This window comes from Mustelus asterias, chromosome 8, assembly GCF_964213995.1.
Source record: "Mustelus asterias chromosome 8, sMusAst1.hap1.1, whole genome shotgun sequence".
Taxonomy (NCBI): Eukaryota; Metazoa; Chordata; class Chondrichthyes; order Carcharhiniformes; family Triakidae; genus Mustelus; species Mustelus asterias.
In genome coordinates, this window is record NC_135808.1 from 65,117,592 (window position 1) to 65,139,173 (window position 21,582).

Genomic DNA, 21,582 nt, shown 5'->3' on the forward strand with positions numbered 1-21,582 from the left:
TGTTGCCTCCACTTCCGAGTCAATAATATTTAACGTACCGTTAAAAGTTGTGAAAGTTCATGGTCACTTTCATACTCCCTTTAAAATTCGACAGATGAAAAGTCAAATCCTTATATATCCCAACATGCCAATTTTAAAGCCAACCCAATTGTACATCCAACTTCACCATAACATTATAAATGCATGAACCCAAATCTTTACCTTTCATCTCAGTTCTCACAGATAAGCTGTCTTTATTAACCACTTCCAGTTTAATTAATCTTGGACACAAACGCGTGGCTTTCTTTACAGAATGCCACCATGAGCCCAAAATATTTTTAAAATAACCTCCATCATTTTAGGGGTACAGATTTTCGCTTTCATTCTGATTGCTTCTCATAGCCTTAAATCATTACATCATACTGGTGTCTGTACTTTGCAAAGAAAGGTCGACAATTTGACCTTTGATCACATTACAATTCTTAAAGTCATTTAGAGGAAATTTCACATTATGTTGGCTATTCACAATTTAAAAGGAAAGTGATCAAATGAAAGTCAAGTCAGATCACTGATTAAAAATTAATTTGATTAAAATCGAATGCGAAATACCATTATATAAAAACATAGCAAAAAATGCAGTTTTTGTTTTTTATTTTAGAATTTACACTTCCAAATCTCTGGTCATCTAACGCTCAAATGACTAGTTGATTTGTGATCACATGTAAACACTTCTTATATCTATTATAGTATCTAATGTTATATCTATATCTAGCAGATTAAAGCCAACCAAACATGTGCGGATTAGGTTGATTGGCCATGATAAATCAACCCTAGTGTCAGGGGATTAGCAGGGTAAATATGTGGGGTTATGGGAATAGGGCCTGGGTGGGATTGTGGTCAGTACAGACTCGATGGACCGAATGACCTCCTTCTGCACTGTAGGGATTCTATGATTCAGTTCTAAACAAGATGGTCCCAGTGCAACTCGCCCTGCATTATTAATAAACATACGATAATTTAGAGTAGGATACTTGCCTATCTTGCAAGAATGAAGAGTTCTCTGAGGTAGTCGAACTGGAAATGTTAGCAGTACTAGCAGCTATACGAGGAAGCTCCTCCAGTCCTACAGAAGGCTCCAGTCCAGATTCAGGAAAGTCAGATTGTTCAGAATTCACATGCTGTATAAAACGAAGTGTTAAAGGTCAAATATTATTTAACATTTAAGTGATTAGTTAGGAGCCCAAAGTGGATGAAGTATACACGACACTTTTCAGTGCATTTACTGCATAAGTTGCCATTTTGTAACAACATTGTACTTAAAATTCTGATATGGTTCAGGCTTTGCATTAATAATAACAAACTCAGTGCTTATTGCTATGGGGTGGGAGGGGAGTGCAAATTGCATAGCAATTTCTATTCATGAGCAGTTAAATGCAAAAGTCTGAAAGCAGCTGTCAAAGATACTCTGCTACTCCACAGGGTAGGTGGCTTCAGTCCAATGATAGAATCAGCAACTGCAACAGTATGAATTTGCTATATGTGCCCACCGATCAGTTCTCCACTAAAAACAGAAAAAACAGCTTCTAAAATAGCATAACAAGCAAAAATTACTAAACAATCTTCCTGACTTAGAAACATGTTTTACAAGTGTAGAATCTTATTCTTCAAATGAAATTAGGTGTTGGAAAGTTGCATCTTCCATCAGTCTCTCTTATCACCCTCTTCTTTATTTCTTTGTCCATATTTTGCTTTCTGTTCATTTACATGGAATTTATATTTCCCGCTTCATGCTTCCTGGTTTGGACTTCCTGTCTCTTGTTGAAAAAGCTTCAATCAGACTGATTGTTTCATTCCCTCTTAACAGGGTGCCATGCTTGAAAAGATGGCAGATTAGAAGAAATGCACATTGAAAAGTCATGCAACTTTGTGCACAACTTCAGTGAAATCCAAGTGGTATTCAGAACCCAAGCTATAATAAACTTCTGCTGGCTTGAAAATGCATAGTCTACTATGGCAATTATACTGCAAATCTTGCAAAATAAAGCAGTTCACCTGACATTTTAAAGATAACATTTGTAACGGCAGAGCATTATTTGAAGACATGCAATCTGAAGTTTCCATTCTGAAAGATTTTCTCTTCTTAGAACATTAATATTTTTGCTATTCTTTCTCCACCAACAACTTGACAGCAATGCACCGTCATGTTCAGCACTATTTACAACTCCTTAGACACTGAAGCAGTTCATGTTCAAATGCTTCAAGATATGGACAATATCCAGGCTTGGGCTGACAAGTGGCAAGTAGCATTCACACTACACAAATGCCAGACAATGACCATCACCAATAAGACCATCGCACCTTGGCATTCAATGGTGTTACCATCACTGAATCCCCGACTGTCAACATCATTGGGGTTACCATTGACCAGAAACTCCACTGGACTCGCCACATAAACACAATCCTACAAGAGCAGGTCAGAGGCTAGGAATATTGCGGCATGTAACTCACCTCCCGACTCCCCAGTCTGTCCACCATCTATAAGGCACAAATCAGGAGTGTGACAGAATGCTTCCCACTTGCCTGGATGGGTGCACCTCAAGAAGCTTGACATCATCCAGGACAAAGCAGCCCGCTTGATTATCACCACATCCACTCCCTCCACCACCAACACTCAGTAGCAGCAGTGTGTACTATCAACAAGATGCACTGCAGAAATTCACCAAAGATCCTTAGGGAACACCTTCCAAACCCATGACCACTTCCATCTAGAAGGACGAGGGTAGCAAATACTTGGGAACACCACCTGCAGCTTTCCCTCCAAGCCACTCACCATCCTGACTTAGAGTCATAGAGTCAGAGGTTTACAGCATGGAAACAGGCCCTTTGACCCCAACTTGTTGATGCCACCCTTTTTTTTTTTAAACCCCTAAGCTAATCCCAATTGCCCGCATTTGGCCCATATCCCTCTATACCCATCTTACCCATGTAACTGTCTAAATGCTTTTTCAAAGACAAAATTGTACCTGCCTCTACTACGACCTCTGGCAGCTTGTTCCAGACACTCACCACTCTGAAAAGATTGCCCCTCTGGACACTTTTGCATCTCTCCCCTTAAACCTATGCCCTCTAGTATTAGACTCCCCTACCTTTGGGAAAAGATATTGACTATCTAGCTGATCTGTGCCCCTCATTATTTTATAGACCACTATAAGATCACCTCTCAGCTTTCTACGCTCCAGAGAAAAAAGTCCCAGTCTATCCAGCCTCTCCTTATAACTCAAATCATCAAGTCCCGGAAGCATTCTAGTAAATCTCTTCTGCACTCTTTCTAGTTTAATATCCTTTCTATAATATGGTGACCAGAATTGCACACAGTATTCCAAGTGTGGCCTTACCAATGTCTTGTACAACTTCAACAAGACGTCCCAACTCCTGTATTCAATGTTCTGACCAATGAAACCAAGCATGCTGAATGCCTTCTTCACCACTCTGTCCACCTGTGACTCCACTTTCAAGGAGCTATAAACAAGTACCCCTTGATCTCTTTGTTCTCTCTAATGTCCTACCAATAACTGAGCAAGTCCTGCCCTTGTTCAATCTACCAAAATGCATCGCCTCGCATTTATCTAATATTAAATTCCATCTGCCATTCGTCAGCCCACTGGCCCAATTGATCAAGATCCCGTTGTAATCAGAGATAAATTTCTTTACTGTCCATTATGCCACCAATTCTGGTGTCATCTGCAAACTTACTAACCATGCCTCCTATATTCTCATCCAGATCATTAATATAAATGACAAATAGTGGATCCAGCACTGATCCGAGGCACACCGCTGGTCACAGGCCTCCAGTTGGAAAAACAACCATCTACAACCACACTCTGGCTTCTGTCATCAATTCAATTTTGTATCCATTTAGATACCTCATCCTGGATCCCTTGAGATTTAACCTTATGCAACTACCTACCATGTGGTACCTTGTCAAAGGCCATGCTAACGTCTATGTAGACAACATCAACTGCACTGCCCTCATCTACCTTCTTGGTTACCCCTTCAAAAAACTCAAATTTGAGAGACATGATTTTCCACTCAAAGCCATGCTGACTGTCCCTAATCAGTCCTTGCATCCCTAAATGCCTGTAGATCCTGTCTCTCAAAATACCTTCCAACAACTTACCCACCACAGATGGGAGGCTCACTGGCCTGTAGTTCCCAGGTTTTTCCCTGCAGCCCTTTTTAAACAAAGGCACAACATTTGCCCCTCTCCAATCTTCAGGCACCTCACCCGTGACTATCGATGATTCAAATATCTCTGCTTGGGGACCACACTTTCCTCCCCATCCTCCCACAATGTTCTGGGATACACTTCATCAGGTCCCGGGGATTTATCTATCTGGAGGTGCTTTAAGACTTCCAGCACTTCTTTCTCTGTAATATGTACACTCCTCAAGACATCACTATTTATTTCCCCAAGTTCCCTAATATCCATGCTTTTCTCAACAGTAAATACTGATGAAAAATATTCATTTAGGATCTCACCCATCCCTTGTGGATCCGCACATAGATGACCTTGTTGATCGTTGAGGCCCTACTCTCTCCCTTGTTATTCTTTTGCCCTTTATGTATTTGTAGAAGCCCTTTGGATTCTCCTTTGCCTTATCTGCCAAAACAATCTCATGTCCCCTTTTTGCCCTCCTGATTTCTTTTAACTCTACTCCTACATCCCCTATACTCTTCAAGGGATTCACTTAATCCCAGGTGTCTACGCATGTCATTGGACCCCTTTCTTCTTCTTGACCAGGGCCTCAATATCCCGAGTCATCCAGGGTTCCCTACTTCTGCCAGCCTTGCCGTTCACTCTAGGAGGAATGTGCTTACCCTGAACCGTGGTTAACACACTTTTGAAAGCCTCCCACTTACCAGACGTTCCTTTGCCTTCCCACAGACTCCCCCAGAGATGTGGAAATATACCGCCGATTCTTCCTAGTCTCTGGTCAAAATCCTGGAATTCCCTCCCCATCTGCATTGTGGGTCAACCGACAGCACATGGACTGCAGAGTTTCAAGGCAGCAGCTCACCACCACCGTAGAGGGAAACAAGGGATGCGCAATAAATGTTCGCCAGCCAGGGACACACATGTCCAACAAATTAATTGAAAAAAATGCTCTTATCTGATCTGATTCTATGGGCTCGATTTTACCATTTTGATTCTAAGTGCTGAATCTGGGAGTGTTTCACATGCGACTTTTAGACCTGTTTTCTGGTGCCCCCATACACACACTGCCTTAAAAAAAGCAGTGATTCCGAATCGCACCCAAAACACTGCTGCTCCAATCAGAATCTTCAACTGCGCATGCGCAGTAAAAAAAATAGAAAAACGCTCCCCTGCCACATTGCTTCCAGGCCCGATAATGCCTCCTTTCCTCCCCTACAGACATTGTCCTACCCCCACTACATAACTGTCCCCCTTATCCCCCCCACCACACAGACCGATTGCGGCCCCGTCCCCTTTCACCCCCACCGATCGCATGCAGGGTGGCAGCGGACCCCCCCCCCACCAGAGAGCGATCTGACCTGCCACCTCCCCCCCCCCCCCCCCTCCCCACCCCACCCAACTACCGATCTGAGTCAGAGCGCCGCCGGAAGCTCTGAACTTACCTCCTCAGAAGCTGGAGCGCCCAAATCAAACCTTTGCAGACCATGGCTGTTTTGCACCAAATCTGGACAGGTGAACGCAGTGGTAAAGAGGGAAATACCAGTAAGTTTGGGCGTCCAGCCCATTACATCAATTTAAATGCATGCAAATGAATTTAAATTGCCGTCGCACCCGTTTCGGGCGCAGTCCCGATCGCAGCCATTTTAGGCGCTTGGTAAAGGGGGAATGGGCAGGGAGGCGGTCGCAGACCACACTACTCGCCTCACGCCCGACTTTATCGAGTTTTCGCGCCTGAAAACGGGCACAACCTGATGGTAAAATCGGGTCCTATATTTTAAATAATATATTAACATACATTTACAGAAATGGACTGAAAACCCTATTTTGCCACAGCAATTTTATTTATGTTAACATAGTAAAAAGGGATTTCTCAGAAGCATAATAAAACTAAAATTAAGGTAATGGAAAGATTGGAAAGCAAGGATGGGCAGTTTTATTAAAAGGCTGGAATTAACAGAGCAAATGCAGGTCAAAACAGGTGAATGGGGCTTGGTGCAGTTCGGATATGGACAGCAGATTCTCAAATGGACTAACCTTTCTCAACAAGAGCAATGACTTTCATGCAGTGGAAATAGTTTTATTTTACAGGTTTCAGATTATTGAAATAGGAAAACAAGGAAGCTTACTCAAGTTACCTGTGCCTTGTCCCATGTGACAAACCACCGGAACATTATCTCTCAATAGCTATACTGGCTTTATGCTCCAAAACTTCAATTTAAAATTCTTATCTCAGTCCTCAACTCTTTGCAGCAAGACTCAAGTATTCACCATTTCTAGTTTTAAAACCCATTGATCTTCAGATTTCAGCCTCCAGATCATTTCCCCAATCCTGCATTTTATCACTGATAGAAAAGCCTCTGACCATTGTAGCATTAAACAATGGGTTTTCCCTACATCATTCTACTTCCCTCTCCATGTTTGAGAATCCACTCAAAACAAAACCTTTGGATTCCCCACCTAATTCCCTCTGCTTGCTGCGTCCAATATTTTTACAAGTCTTTTTCTTCTTTTGTACCATATAACTGCTTGGAGGGCATTTTCTAAAAGTGTTACTTTTGGGTGAACATTTTCTCTTAAAAGGAGCTGATCTGTTATCTTTTGTCTGCAGCCCTAGCAGCTCCTAATCCACGCTCAGGTACAGTACAGCCAGGTGCAAAATAAAAGCTCCCTTTACTGCCATCATGCAAGTTTTTTTTCATTTCACACACCAACCATCCCTATGATCTCACTGAAAGTGACTTGTGCACTAAATTATGGTCAATCTTACCTTACAACAATCTCCATTTTATTTCCCTGTAGAGGTATGAAATTAGATTGCACACTGTGGCTGGTTTCAACTTGGGTCAGAGATTAAAGGACAGATTGTAAATGTATCATGCCATCCATTAACCTGCAGTTGAGTCATGGTATCTGCAGTTGCATAATTACATCCTACATTTTTTTAAATTACTAAGTTATTAATACTGGCTCCCCAATGGCAGTAAACTCTCAAACTTCTCAGATGAGCTGTTGCTGGATGACAACCAGGTTTATGCCAACCAACATTCACTACAATAGCCAAACCGCCTCCCACTAGCTGCTGTGGCTCACGTGTAAATAATGAACTTTTGTACATGACTGAATAAGCCAAGGACGGTTATGGAATACAAAACAAGAGTGCCTTCAGAAGTGTAAAATTTGTCATGACACAGAAGAGTGTTACATAAAATAATTGGTATGAAATTAAAAAGCTACACAGTAAACTTGCTTTTAAACCCAAGAGACTATTACTGAGGAACATAAGCTGACAGTATGCTGGACTCAACTGTTTGATCTTACCCTGAGAAGGGTTGTTCATTACAGGTCATCCATTGTCAAAGGAATGTGATGAATGAGCATACTTTCGCCAATCTAAAAGTAGCAACAGTCATTCTTGCCGTTTAATATTTCACTGGCAAAATATTTTAATAACATTATGAAAACAATCTGTTATCTGCTCTCCCTATAAATATTTCAGTAGGAATTTAATCGGATATCATTTACTTTTCTCTGGTCAGAATGTTCAGAATACAATGCATTTGCTTTTTACAGTGTGTTCCACTCTAGAACTGTATCAATTTCACCAACTGTTTTCATTCCATCCCCCATTTCTCATGATTTCCTTCAAGCAACAGAACAAAGTTGGCTTCTGCAGATATTTCACATGGCTGGTGGCATGACTATTCCTGTCACACAGACAGCAAGCTAGGAACTAACAGATGCGTTCAAATGATAGCAAGGTAGGATTCAAAACTTAAATGCCCCAAGTTAATTCTTTGCCTTTAGAGCTATTGAATTGCAAATTTTAAAATAGTACATGATTCACAATGAACATATAGGGCTAACAGAAAATCATAATTGACTAAATCTTCCCCATTATGAAGATTTGTTTAGCCAAATATTGGACTTTATAAAAAAGCCAAATTTTCTTCAAGACAGATGAAAGTAATTCAAATCTACAAGCTGGCCAAATCCAATTACATCACTACAAAAACAAATAATGGCTTCCCCAGGGATTTTGCCTTAAGAGTATCTTCGGAGGTGCATCCACAACGTTCAACAATGGAAAATGAACCATTCGAAAGTTAATTGTTTGGCAAAACACTTGGCATTTGTCCTAAATTAACTTGATCGGCTCATCTGTAGAGTGATTAGAATTTAAAAAATACTAGCAGGTGAAGACAAGTCACATGACCAACTTGACCATGCTTTTTGTGCATTTGAAGCACGTGCTTGGGGCAGACTATCAGCGTCAGACAAGTGAATAGAATACCTACAGTGCAGAAGGAAGCCATTCAGCCCACGCAGACATGGAAAGATCATGCAAACTCCACAGTCACCCAAGGCCGGAATTGAACTTGGGTCCCTGGCGCTATGAGGCAGCGTGCTAACTACTGTGCCATCTTGCCGGTTGATAGCTTCCTGCTCCATTTGAAGACTGAGCCCTTTTGACTGAAGTTAATTGGTCTTTATTGCTGCTCTATACAGATTTTAAAGACATCAATTCCCCAGCAGCGTCGCCAGAAGGGAAAATACCAGTTACAACTTCAAAGAGACTCAGCCCTTGGATTGTATCTGTAGACAGACAAGACAACAAGCTACAAACTGTGAACTTTGTTTATCTTTTTTATGAACTGTAATTTGGAAAATTTATCCTTCCCTACTATGTAATCTGCATGTGTGTGTGGTGGAACAGGAGGCAGATGTATTTTTATATTTTACTTGGTTCTGCTTTTACTGTAATAAAAGCATCTTCTTACTTCGTTAGACTAAAGAAAACATGCCTGACAATTTTGATGTTACTTCTACTTTTTAGGTTTTATTGTTGGCTTGAAGCAACATATGAATTTTATTTTAAACCACATTTTAGTAGTTCTGTTTAAATTTCTGCTAGTTGGGAAACTACAGGATGGCAGTTATTTGCGAGAAACTACACTTAAATGGCTGTATGATTTTAAGTTGCCCAAGAGTCTTGACATATGCAGTTGCATGTTGTTTTAACGTATTTTGGATAATTAAGAGTCGTTTTATGAGCTTGGAAGAAATGGCTAAAATGATGACACTATCGTTAAACAAAACCCATGTATTAATTTAATGGATTAGCACCTGTATTAGTTAAAGGGCACCATTTCTTTCTGTTTTGACATTGTGGAAGGAAATGTTAGACTTTTGTTCTTAATAGCTTTAGTATATGTGGGCTTAGGTTTAAATATGTTGAAGATGTGATTTGTAACTGCTCTTTATCTAAAGTGTATTATTATTAAAATTTAAACTGTGGGGACCAGAGGACCAGGGAAGGACAGTTGTCTTTAGTCTACATGACTCGAGATGACCTGCATCCTGAACCAAAGAGATGAATGAATTTGGACTATTTCTAAATAAGGGATTCTGGAATAATGAGAAATGAGGATAATATTTGGAAAATTGGATTCTTTGTTGGCATAGTTTTGCCATGGCTTCTGGGTATGATTCTTCTGAACATAGTTCAACATCACTTGAGAAACAGAATAGAAAGTCATCACCTGTGCTGGCAGTGCTCAAGGAAACTTACGAGCTTGAGGAATAAGAAACATCCATCTTGCCGTCACTGTTTTTTGTTAAGTATATATCAAATGTTGCTTCATAAATTCTGCTGGATTCATAAAAACTAGTCCCTCATCAGGTCACACATAGAAGATCCTAGTGCTAGGAATTTGAAACTCAAGAGATGTTAGAAGGGTTTTAGACTTCAAAACCCTAAAATTTTACAACAGCATTTAACTATTAAGCACTCACTGAATTGTCAAGTATAACTTCAAACAAAAACCCAGTTTCGGTCAAAGAGAAGAGGGACGCCTTTAATACTACCCCTTACTTCCACCTCTCCTGGTCATAACATACCTGATGGCTTGCTTTTGTACAGACTTCTGGTAACACATCTACATGACCATTGACATCTGAAGGCTTCACATCTCCCGATTCACCCGTCACATCCTGCGTAGCCTAGATTAGCATACATAGTAAACATAAATGTGGCTCAATGCAGTTAGATAAATCTAAACAAACTGTAGTTTGCATGATATTTAATAATTACAAAATTTACACCTATGAAAAATCAAGAGTCTGCAATGATTCACTCCACCCAAATACAATTTTTAAAACTGCATTTTTAGCAGAAAAACATTTATAAATAGCAAAAGTACCGATCTTGGGTGTATTTTCTTTAAAGGAAACATCCGAGTGTGAAAGCATTCTAATGATCTTACAAGCCACTATGCAATTACGAGCCTATTAAAAATGTAATTTTAAATACAATTTCTAACCTTTTCTTCAAAGTGCTCATCTTGTGCAAAATTTGTTAGTGTCAACGAACTTTCCTGCTGCCCGGTACAACCTACGTGCCGATGAGGGCACCTGTAAAGGAAAACAAATATTTACACTTATGGGTAGGACTACAAAATGAACATTTATAAAGAAGGTGACAAGCACACCAAAAAACTAACAAGTTTACTGAACAAATCAACTTTTCATTCAATATGGTTAGATCTTGGAACTGACTGTTCTTGGATAAAGATAATTCATATTTTTACACAAGTAGACAGTCCTAACTGGTCATATTGTAGCATATTAATAGCATGCGGCAGAGTAACAAAGTGCAGGTTTTATGCCTTGCCGCACTTCAAACTTATGCAATATTAGGAAACTATGAAAAATGCAACTAAAGTAGACCTCCAAGCTTAGCTATGCATTCCCACAAAAAAATCGAAAATAGCCTGTAAACACATTTCACATCTCAAGGCCAAGCTAACTATTGCTACTTGAAATAACAACACTTCAGTTCGAGCACAAGAAAAAGCAGTAGGCTATACAGTCACTGAAGTCAGCCAGACATTCAAAAAGATAATGACTTATGTTTTAACTCAGATTCACTTTCCCACCTGATCCCCATTTCCCCTGGAGCCCAAAAATCCCAGCATTGAGCACCAAGAGCTTCCAGTACCCTTTGGAGTAGACTGTACCATTGAGAACAAAACTATGCACAGTATTCCGGACCCCATACAACAAAGGCCATTTGCCTCCCAGTTGCAAAAGGATCCTACTATTTCACTGAAGTATTAAAATTCCAAAACAGAAATGCCCACTTCCACTTTATCAGCTCATTCTGTTGACTGAAGCCAACTAATGGTTTACTACACTGCACAATTATATATTTAAAACATTAATGCAACAAAGGTTTAAGATTGTCATTTGAATGTGAAACTATGCAGAGTCAGAGGGGGGCAAAATGGTCCAAAGGACAATTTCTTTAAAACCTGGGATAGCTTCCAATGTTCAACATCTTGCAATTTATGGAAATCTATTCCACTTAGTTATTATCTGGGCTGTATGCTAACAAACACGGACAGTGGTAGATTTTTCAGTAAAGCAAATTGGGGAATAAACTATTCTGCAATTTTGAATAATGCTTTAATTATACAGTAACAATAGAATGAAAGTTTCCAGACAGTCAGCAGAGACATTGTAGGTTAAATAAGGATTAACACACAAAGCCCATGGCAGTTTTGAAGCTGACTCGAATGTTTTCTAAATTCCTAAATATCAGAAAGTTTATTTTAGGATGTTTAAATCAGCAGATCCAAATACAGATGGGTTTCTTTCCAAGTAGAGGACTCAGACAATGTGCATCTTTACACCATCTTGTTCAAATGCAGTCACCAGACATAACGGATACAGAAAGCACAACATTTGGAATGCTGGAGAGAGAAAAGCATGATGCAGTAATAGATTAACACTGCAGAAATGCTTCCATCTAACCTTAATGAAAATATGCTAACATAACAAATCAAGAAATTGTGGCTTCCCACTCCTCGGAGAAAAGAAAATGGGAGATGGACTACACTGTGCAATAATTAGAAGAATTGCTGAGGCCTAACAGCTTTCACAGGATTTGAAGCTGATTCAATATAACAATCTCAATCAAGCTTCAATTGTTTCAGACTGCCTTAGATTTCACAAGGGAAATCATTTGTACCTTTAAGACCATTTTTTAAAGTTTCAATTTAAGTTTTCGTGCATCTTCAACAGTATCTTTTACTTGGAATGCTTTTTACATTTTCAGAATCTGTTTTCGAATTAAGAGTTCCTTCACTCTATCGATGTCAAGAGCCGGAATGATAAGGAGCAAGCATAATTGTATCAGTCACTACACTCGCCCACAGCCTGCAAAATGGAGTCAGCAGCAAGATGTGAACAAAAAAAATGCAAACTAAGATAATTTTGTATTATATTGTTTCATAACTTGAAATACCCAGATTTCAAGCAGCATATACCTCATTGAAACCATAACTAACTAACTTTATGGATGATTTTCAATTATTTCTGATAAACATGAATATAGGGATGAAAGCAGCCAGTAACTTTATACTAATAAAAATGTGACCAGATTTACAACTGGTAAAGTAACTTTTTGAAGTCTTAAAGCCTTTTTTAAAAATAAAAGAAAACTCACTCTCATACACAAAATTGAACTGACTGCCTGCACTGCATTACCTTCCCCATTAACAAAATCATAATCTGACTAACTTGGTTTTAGATCATCTAAAGTAACAAACACAAGATCAAATCTTCTGTAAATGACAGGATTCAACCATTAAAAGTACTGCGATTTTTAGTATCACACAATTACATACTTTGTTGTAATAGTCACAAGCTTGTAATACAATAGATTATACAACATTAATATTCTTTAGTACTTCTGCATTAGGAGCCAGGCCACAGAAGAAGAACTCTACTTAAATACTTCAAGATTATGTTAAATGTTTTATTAATAGCACCTGACAAAGGCACAATTTTGAAGCTGAAAATTCAATGAACTAGTTAAATGATTGCGGTATCAGACATGAATACATACATATTTAACAGGACTGCAAGTCAGAACAGCAATTTCTGCATTCATTCAACACAATTGGGTATAGTGCCAGTTGCACAACCCAACATACTAGAGCACCGAAAACCACAAAATATTTGCACAGCGCACACAGCAAGTTCTTGTCATAAAAATGCTCATTAGTTTTAGTAATTTAAATAAGGAATACAATTTGGCAAAGAAACATTAAACTTCACAGATTAAAAGAAAACACAATTTTCCCATATCTAAAGTCCATTTGCAGTCTGTGATAGTGCAGTACAAAGACCCTGCTGCAAATATATTCCAGCCAAAGACGATCAGCAAAATTTGAGGCCAAATACATACTAAATCAAAGAAAAACAACAAAGGCACAACATGCTTATTTCCTTATTTAATAAAAATGTTTTACTTTGTAAGATCTTTCATAAACAGAGTAACTAAGCTTACACTTCAAAGAAGAGAAACAAAAAAATTAACTTGTCAGGTAGCTTTGATTAATATAGTTTTCGCTTTATTTTACGAAAAGATATGCATTGCCCCCAAGAAACTCAAATAAAGCTTCCTGTAAGCCCCATAGATTAAAACCCACTACTTTATATGCTTTCCCACTGCTCCTGGTTTAGGGTTCTGATTGTGTATTCAGGATTCAGGTCATATAAATGTTGCCAACCATGCAGAGGGAAACAAATTCCTTCCCTGCTTAAAGAAAAACAAAATAGGCAGCAGCAAGATTCCACCAATATGAAAGGTAGATTTATGCATTCCTCACTTATTAGTTCAGTGAGCAAATGCATTGCACGGCACTGTACTAAACCACACAGGAACATAGAAGTTCTTGGTTTGTTGCATGGTAAATGCTATACTTCCATCCAGATGGCATTGAGAAAGTTGGAAACACCCTCGTTTTCCTGGGCTGGAGGGAAGAAACAAATGATATAGCTCCACACGACGAAACCAGCTGTAGAGGATAAAAGTTTTCTTCTATTTTTCAACTTTGGCCGTGCTTGCACTATGCAGTTTAGTTGACATCTTGCTTTCTCAATTAAACAAAGGAACACACCAACATCACTTTAGAAGTACAGTGCAACTGATCAAAAGGGCTTTAAAAAAATTAAGCACCCTAAATGACAAGTGTAATATAGACTCAAATTATTTTTCAAAACATTACAGAGCAAACATTCAAAGATGGAGGCATCATTGCAAAGAAACAACAGGCCAATGAGTCCCTCGAGCCGGTTCCACCTTCCAGATCAACTTGGATCTGATTGAATGACTCAATTTTATTCACATGTAGGTTGTAGTTACCATTAAACTGTACCAGTTTATATGGTTTCTAATGTTTTTGCATCAGTTTCATTTAAGTTACAAACTCAAAACGTTTAATCACTAAAAATTGCAGTGATTATTAGTTTGTATATAATTTCCTAGAAAACAAAACTTCCATTTCCTGTTTCATTACAACATATAGATGGAAGAATATTTTTCATTACATTTTTATCCCTCTTCAGTTCTGTACAAGAGTCACATGGACTCAAAACATTAACTAATTCTCTCCACAGATTCTGCCAGAGTTGCTGAGATATCCAGTACTCTGATTTTATTTCAGATTTTCAGCATCTGCAGTATTTTTTTGCTTTTGTAAGAAAAAGGGAGAGGCTGGCTAATAACATAACACCTTCTGCCATATTTCACAATCTGAAAACATGAATTCAAATCCTATTACAACAGCTGGAAATTTTAATTAAATTACTTTTAAATAAATAAATTTGTTGGGGAGGCGATAGCCTAGTGGCACTATCACTAAAATATTAAGCCAGAAACCCAGCCAATTTTCTGGGGTTCGAATCCCACCACAGGGATGGTGGAATTTGAATTCAATTAAAATAATCTGGAATTAATTATCTACTGATGAACATGAAACCACTGTCGATTGTCAGAAAAACCCATTTGGTTCACTGATGTCCTTTAGGGAAGGAAATCTGCCATCCTTACCTGGTGTGGCCAACATGTGACTCCAGAGCCACAGCAATATGGTTGACTCTCAACTCGCCCCAGGCAACTGGGGAGGGCAATAAGTGCTGGCCAGCCAGCGACACCCATGTCCCACAAATGAATAAAAACAAATAGATCAGGAATTAATAAGTTAGTCTTAGTAACAATTTCTATGAAACCACCAAACTATTAAAAACCCATCCAATTGAATGCTAATGTCCTTCGGAGAAGGAAATCTGCCATCTTTATCAGGTCTGGCCTATATGCAACTCCAGACCTACAGGCATATTGTTGACTGTCAAGTGTCCTCCAACATAACCTAACATGCCACTCAGTTGTATTCAGGAAGGCCGCCACCACCACCTTCAAGGGTAATTAGGGACTTGCAACTCGAATGGCAGTAGTGATAGTTGTTACTGCAGCGTAGTCAAAACACTGGCAACTTTTGATCAGAAGCTTTGAGAAAGTTGAGATCTTGTACTAGGTCCAATAACTGACAGAAATATAATTGTGTGCAATTCACCCTGTAGTGTGTGGATAATAGCCTGGAATTTGCAGATGTTAGATATCCTGAACTTGCCCTGTACAACACTCTGAACGATGTGATTCTATTACAGCAGGCTAAAATTATCCAATACTTCGATACTTTAGAAAAACTGTTCAGGGCTGCAACATGCAATTATTGCTGCGAGCTATGATAGTAGGACAGATGCTGATGCATGTAGAACAACATGTTTGGTGGGGGGAGGGGGGGTTGCAATATCCATTCTTGTGAAAGAAAAGTTATAAGTTTGAATTGTTTGAGCACACTGCTACGTAACATCTATGTACATTACAAACAATTTGTCAGTGCACATTTCCCATTTGAAAATCTAAGCTCCCAGTGTCTTTTTTTGGTTTTGATTTTTGTTCAACTTAAACATGGTAAATTTTTAAGAGCTTTGTCAAACCTTCTTAACTAGCGACGGTCAGAAAGCTAGTTTATTTGACTCTACAGGTTTGCTCCACATTTACAAAACCAACATAAATTCCTCTTTGCTGCCTCTCACAGGAAAGGGAGCTTGGGGCAGAAGCTTACAGGGCCTCTTGTTTTCAACATAGGTTTCACAATAGTACGGACACATTTCTTAGTTAACAGCACTGCGGTCCTATGTAGAGATATAGGATCTCTGCTTACATAAATACATTAGACCCAGTTCTATTTATATGGGTGCTCATGTCATCCAAGAAGAGTTCAAGGCAACAAGTGACCAAATATTACAGCCTTAGGGGAAACATGTCAATGGAGTAAAGGAGAAAGCTCTTGGGTGGCTGAAGCCATGCTTCCATCATTGGCTGTTGGTCACCAGAACATTTGTCAATGATAAATAACTGCAGGGCATTGCAGTTTTGGAAAACAAACGAGTCCTCGTCTAACCGTTTGAACTCCTGATTAACAGAAAGTATTCGCTAATTATCCCAAGTGTTCAATGTTCATCAACAATTCCAATGATAAAGTAGTCCTCGACAACCTACACAGTGTCTAGATAATATTCGGGCTTAGGCTGGCAAGAGGGGCAATGACTAAGTGCTGCTCTTCAAATATCACAGGATTCTAACCAGACGAGCCACATCAACATAGCAGCTACGATTGGAATTGAAACTGGGTACAATAAGGCAGGCTCAATTCTGGACTCTTGAAAACCATTCCACATGACAAGTCAGTAAGGTGATGAAATACTGCTTTGCTGGGCAGGGACCATGGCCACAACGCAAGCAGTGTCTCACTCTCTAAGGGGACCCTGATGTTAGACTCAATATTAACTCACTCCATCAGGTGCACTGTGGCTACAGTATTACTATTTATGGCATATACCATACCAATTTACCAAGGTTAATTCAACAGCACCTTGCAAACCCATGACTTCTGCTACCTAGAAGAGCCCCCCCCCCCCACTATTTGGTGATTCCTGTATTCCCCCCCCCCCCTCCGCTGCAGGAACACAGATCAATATGGCAAGTAATGTACTAACAATTTGAAAGTGCAATACTGTAACCTCAATCAAGGTATTAGTGAAATGAACTTTGCTCCACAAACAACGACAGATGATGGGCACAACTCAAGTCATATTTCAACTTTGGACATTAGGGGGTAGAGTTACCACTTCAACACTGCGCTAGTTTAGAGAATTCTTCCCCCACTGCCAAGTTTCTCAAACTTATTTGTATATTACCAAACGTAAAAAAACCTGCCTTCAACCAGTCAGTGCAACTGGGCAACATTTTAGAACGTAATACTTTAAAAATACTGCTTTAAAAAAGTGGCAATTGGTTCAGTTCTCATTCCTTCAGAGCTTAATTCTTTTTGGAGACTTCATTTTTTCCACAATTAAAACTTTGTCTCATCTTGCAATCTTCTTGCCTCTTGTTTGCTTTCTGCGCAATTCAATTTAATATTGAATAAAAAGTCAAACTTATACTTCTTAGCTTATGACTGCGTGCCTAGGTAAGGATTCTTCAAATCGGGAGGCATGTTGTTGCTTGCCCTGTTCAGTTTTCAGATACCCTGTGGAGTACGTAATGCTCTATCAGCCTCCTGATAATATTGTAGGTTGCAATGCAAAAGACTACATAAAGTCTGTGGGCAGCTGCAAGGACAATGAACAGCAAGTACTGTTCATTCTCTGCTGACTAAAATCTGGGCAATGAACTTGAAAGGGAAGAATGTTATGCCTAGCTAAGAGAATTTAAAAATGAATGTTGACTGCAACCATTTCCAACACTAACTGGAGCATTTTAAACTGACTGTTGCCTTCCAGTGCATAATTGATATATAAAAACATGAGAATTGTAGCCAAAAAGGCTCTAATAACAGAACCAAATAATTTTTTCAGTGTGGTACAGGAAATAAACTTAGTGCTCCTTAAAATGAGGGGGGAAGAGAGGGCATAATAGATAATTGAATGGTTTACGTGGGCCAAATATTATGTTGCGCTAATGTCCCAAACACCCATAAGATTTGCTGTTATAAAGTTGGGCGGCACGGTGGCACAGTGGTTAGCACTGCTGCCTCACAGCACCAGGCACCCGGGTTCGATTTCCAGCTTGGATCACTGTCTGTGCAGAGTCTGCACGTTCTCCCGTGTCTGAGGGGTTTCCGCCTGGTGCTCCGGTTTCCTCCCACAGTCCAAAAGACGTGCTGGTTAAGTGCATTGGCTATGCTAAATTCTCCCTCAGTGTACCGGAACAATGTGACGACTTGGGGATTTTCACAGTAACTTCATTGCAATGTTAATGTAAGCCTACGTGTGACACTAATAAATAAACTTTAAAATCTTAATAAACTGAAGAACAGCCATCTTAGCATTTCACAGTACTCCTACAAACCATTCTCAAGGCTCAAGTTTAATTGCACTACAAAAGCTATCCAAATTCCAATACTGGAGTTTTGCTCAATACCAAGAAAGTAAGGCAGCCTTCACAGAACAGCTTTTATCCAGGCATTCAGTGGTTAAAACCCACTCCATCCATATATTGAAATTTGCATGAGTAACATGCCCGTGGGTCAATTATGTGATCCTAATAAAGCTTATATGACATTACAAAGTGTATTAAACCAAATTTAAATTTAAAAATTGGGTTGCTACAAGGAATTTTCATCATTCTACAATATGATTCCACAGAGGCTTCCCTACACCCTGTTGTCACCTGCAAGTAAACTTAGCAGAAAGTGGCATAAGGTTTTTGCTTACAATTAGGAAAACCCACACAGAAATGAATAGCATAGACTTCATTTCCTTGGAAAATTGCCCGCGTTGAAAATATTTTTTTATTTGGATAACTCTAAAGAAAGAACACGTATCCCACATATGAAGGCTGATGCAATAAATACAATGAGTAAATGTTGAAACTTAGCAAAGTGTTAAGTCAGCCTAGTTGTAAACAATTTCATTAACCAAGCTTGTCCAATATAGAGAAATTCTTAAACTAATGCACACAAAATGTATTAAGATAAAATGTTGCAAAATCACGAACTGAAGTACATTTTTGGTGACTTCAAATCATACACATGTTGAACACAGTTTGAGTTTTTAAACACTGATTAAACACTCATGTATATTACTTCCAGGAAGGTATTAAAATAAGTATAAGTTAGGCAAGTCGATGGTACATCAGCAAGTGGGAACACTTAACTGGCACAAAACATATCAAGTGCATTTTAATGCAATTTCTTTTCTCTATAAAAGGCAATCACCACAATTGAATGCCAGTTACTTTTGACATAGCTAGTTCTAGGAAATCTACTAGCAGCTTGACTACATTCACAGGGACTCCACATAGCAAACTTCACACATTCATTTAACAGGCTGCAACAGCTAACTAATTGACACTCTGTTAACCATATATTATTTAGCATCCAGGAGGGCCTTTAGGCAATGAATCAATGGGACTATATATAGTCTGCAGGGATTCAATTCCAATGTCTTTATTCAAAAAGTGAAAAAGGACCCTAGAAAAGTAGATAATATGCCTTTAGTGCTTTTGAAGCACACCACTGCAGCACAAATGGAGTTTTAACAGTAGCCTAAAGGGCAACTGTCAAACATAATATCCTGTGCAGCTATTAGACTCATGAAGCTCCTGTGAAACAGGAAGATTTGAGTTGGCATGCTCTTTCAGCTTCCTACAAGCAAGTTAGTTAACACAAAATGTATTCAACGATGTATAAAGAATCCTATTTCGCCATGGGCTCACTATGGACCTTTGCGCCACAGATTTCAACCCAAATTTATTCCATACATTTAATATTGTGCTTAGGGTGGCCACAATGTACATTCTGGCTGATATGATGGACAAAACACAGACTGTCCAACACAAAATTGATAGGAGGACTTAGGACATGGTAAATGGTGCCAAAGATTTCAAATAAACATCCTACCACGATTGTAGCAGGAAACTCATCAACTCCTGCAGGCTAAAGTTATCATGCAAAAAACTTAGTACTGCATGTTCCATGCTAGGAAACAAATTGTTAGCAAAATGAAAGCTTATTTGTGCACTATTTCCATATAGCCTAAACAAACAGGAGCATCAAGAGGAGGTCACTGAACAAACTAATACAAGAGTACAAAGTAAGTGACAGTATGAACTCAAATTAGTTTGAAGTTATTTCAGTCCAGCTTAATGGCTTAAACGTCGCTGTAGAATATTGCCAGATGCACATCAAAATGTAAAGAGTTTGATCAGCTACTTTAAAGGTCACATTATAAACTTCATTTTGTATTCTAGTTCCTGATGTTGCATGCTCTGCACCCAAGTTTCTATCTCAAAACCTTTTTTAAAAAAATTCATGTACGGGATGTGGACGTCACTGGCTAGACCAGCATTTACTGCCCATCCTTAAATACCCTTGAGACAGTGGTGGTGAGCTGCGTCTTGAAGCCCTGCAGTCCCCGAGGTGTAGGTACACTCAGTGCTATTAAGAAGGGTGTTCCAAGATTTTGACCCAGCAATAGTTAAAGAACAACAATATATTTGCAAGTCAGGATGAGGAGTGACTTGGAGAGGATCCTCCAGGTAGTGGTGGTGTTACCAGGTATCTGTTCTTATCTTTCTAACTAGTAGTAATCGTGTGTTTGGAAGATGCCATTTAAAGAACCTTGGCGAGTTCTTGCAATGCATTGTGAATGGTACACGTGGTTGCCATTGTTCATCGGTGGTGGAGAAATTGAAAGTTTGTGCAAGGGGTAGCAATCAAGCAGGCTCCTTTTTCCTGGTAAGTGGAGAGAATTCCATCGCACTCTTGACTTGTGACTTGTAGATTTTGGACAGGTTTTGAGGAGTCAGGAGGCCACTTACTCACCACAGGATTCCTAACCTCTGACCCGCTCTTGTAGCCAAAACATTGTCATGGCTAGTCCAGTTCAGTTTCTGGTCAATGGTAATGCCAGATTGTTGATAGTGGAGACTACACTGAAAACCCTGCATTTTGGATTCATATTTCCTAATTGTGCATCCTTTCCAGCAGAGAGAGATTTTTTCCTTCAAAAATTGAAAACGGCACCATTTACTATAATAGTCATTGCTACCCTGCCAGTGGGAAGCAATAGGTAGCTAATACACTGAGTATTTTCAACATTTGTTTTTATTATAGCTAGTACACTTACTAAGTCATGTCTTTTGGCAGCCAGTCCAAAAGAAGCATCACTACAGGCACAGAAGCCATTTGGCTGCAAATTATATAAAAACACATACTAAATGGTTTTTTTGCATCCGTATTTACTGAGGAAACGGGCATAGAGTCTACAGAAATAGGGCAAACAGGTAGGGAGGTCATGGAACCTTTACAGATTAAAAGGGAAGGAGGTGCTCGCTGTCTTGAGGCAAATCAGAGTGGATAAATCCCCAGGACCAGACAGGGTATTCCCACGGACCTTGAGGGAAGCTAGTGTTGAACTTGCAGGGGCCCTGGCAGACATATTTAAAATGTCAGTATTCACGGGGGAGGTGC

At 39.2% G+C, this 21,582-nt stretch overlaps 1 protein-coding gene across 6 annotated transcripts in view; it reads right to left on the minus strand.

Moving 5' to 3' along the window:
- suco (SUN domain containing ossification factor) overlaps nt 1-21,582 on the minus strand; it is a 77,002-nt gene that overhangs the window by 39,646 nt on the left and 15,774 nt on the right. For all 6 annotated transcript variants that reach the window (XM_078218080.1, XM_078218082.1, XM_078218079.1 and 3 more), the window contains exons 2-4: nt 10,516-10,606; nt 10,094-10,195; nt 1,015-1,157 (exon numbers count right to left, since the gene is read on the minus strand). In XM_078218080.1, coding sequence (XP_078074206.1) covers nt 1,015-1,157; nt 10,094-10,195; nt 10,516-10,606 — 336 coding nt within the window. The remainder of the gene's footprint in view (nt 1-1,014; nt 1,158-10,093; nt 10,196-10,515; nt 10,607-21,582) is intronic.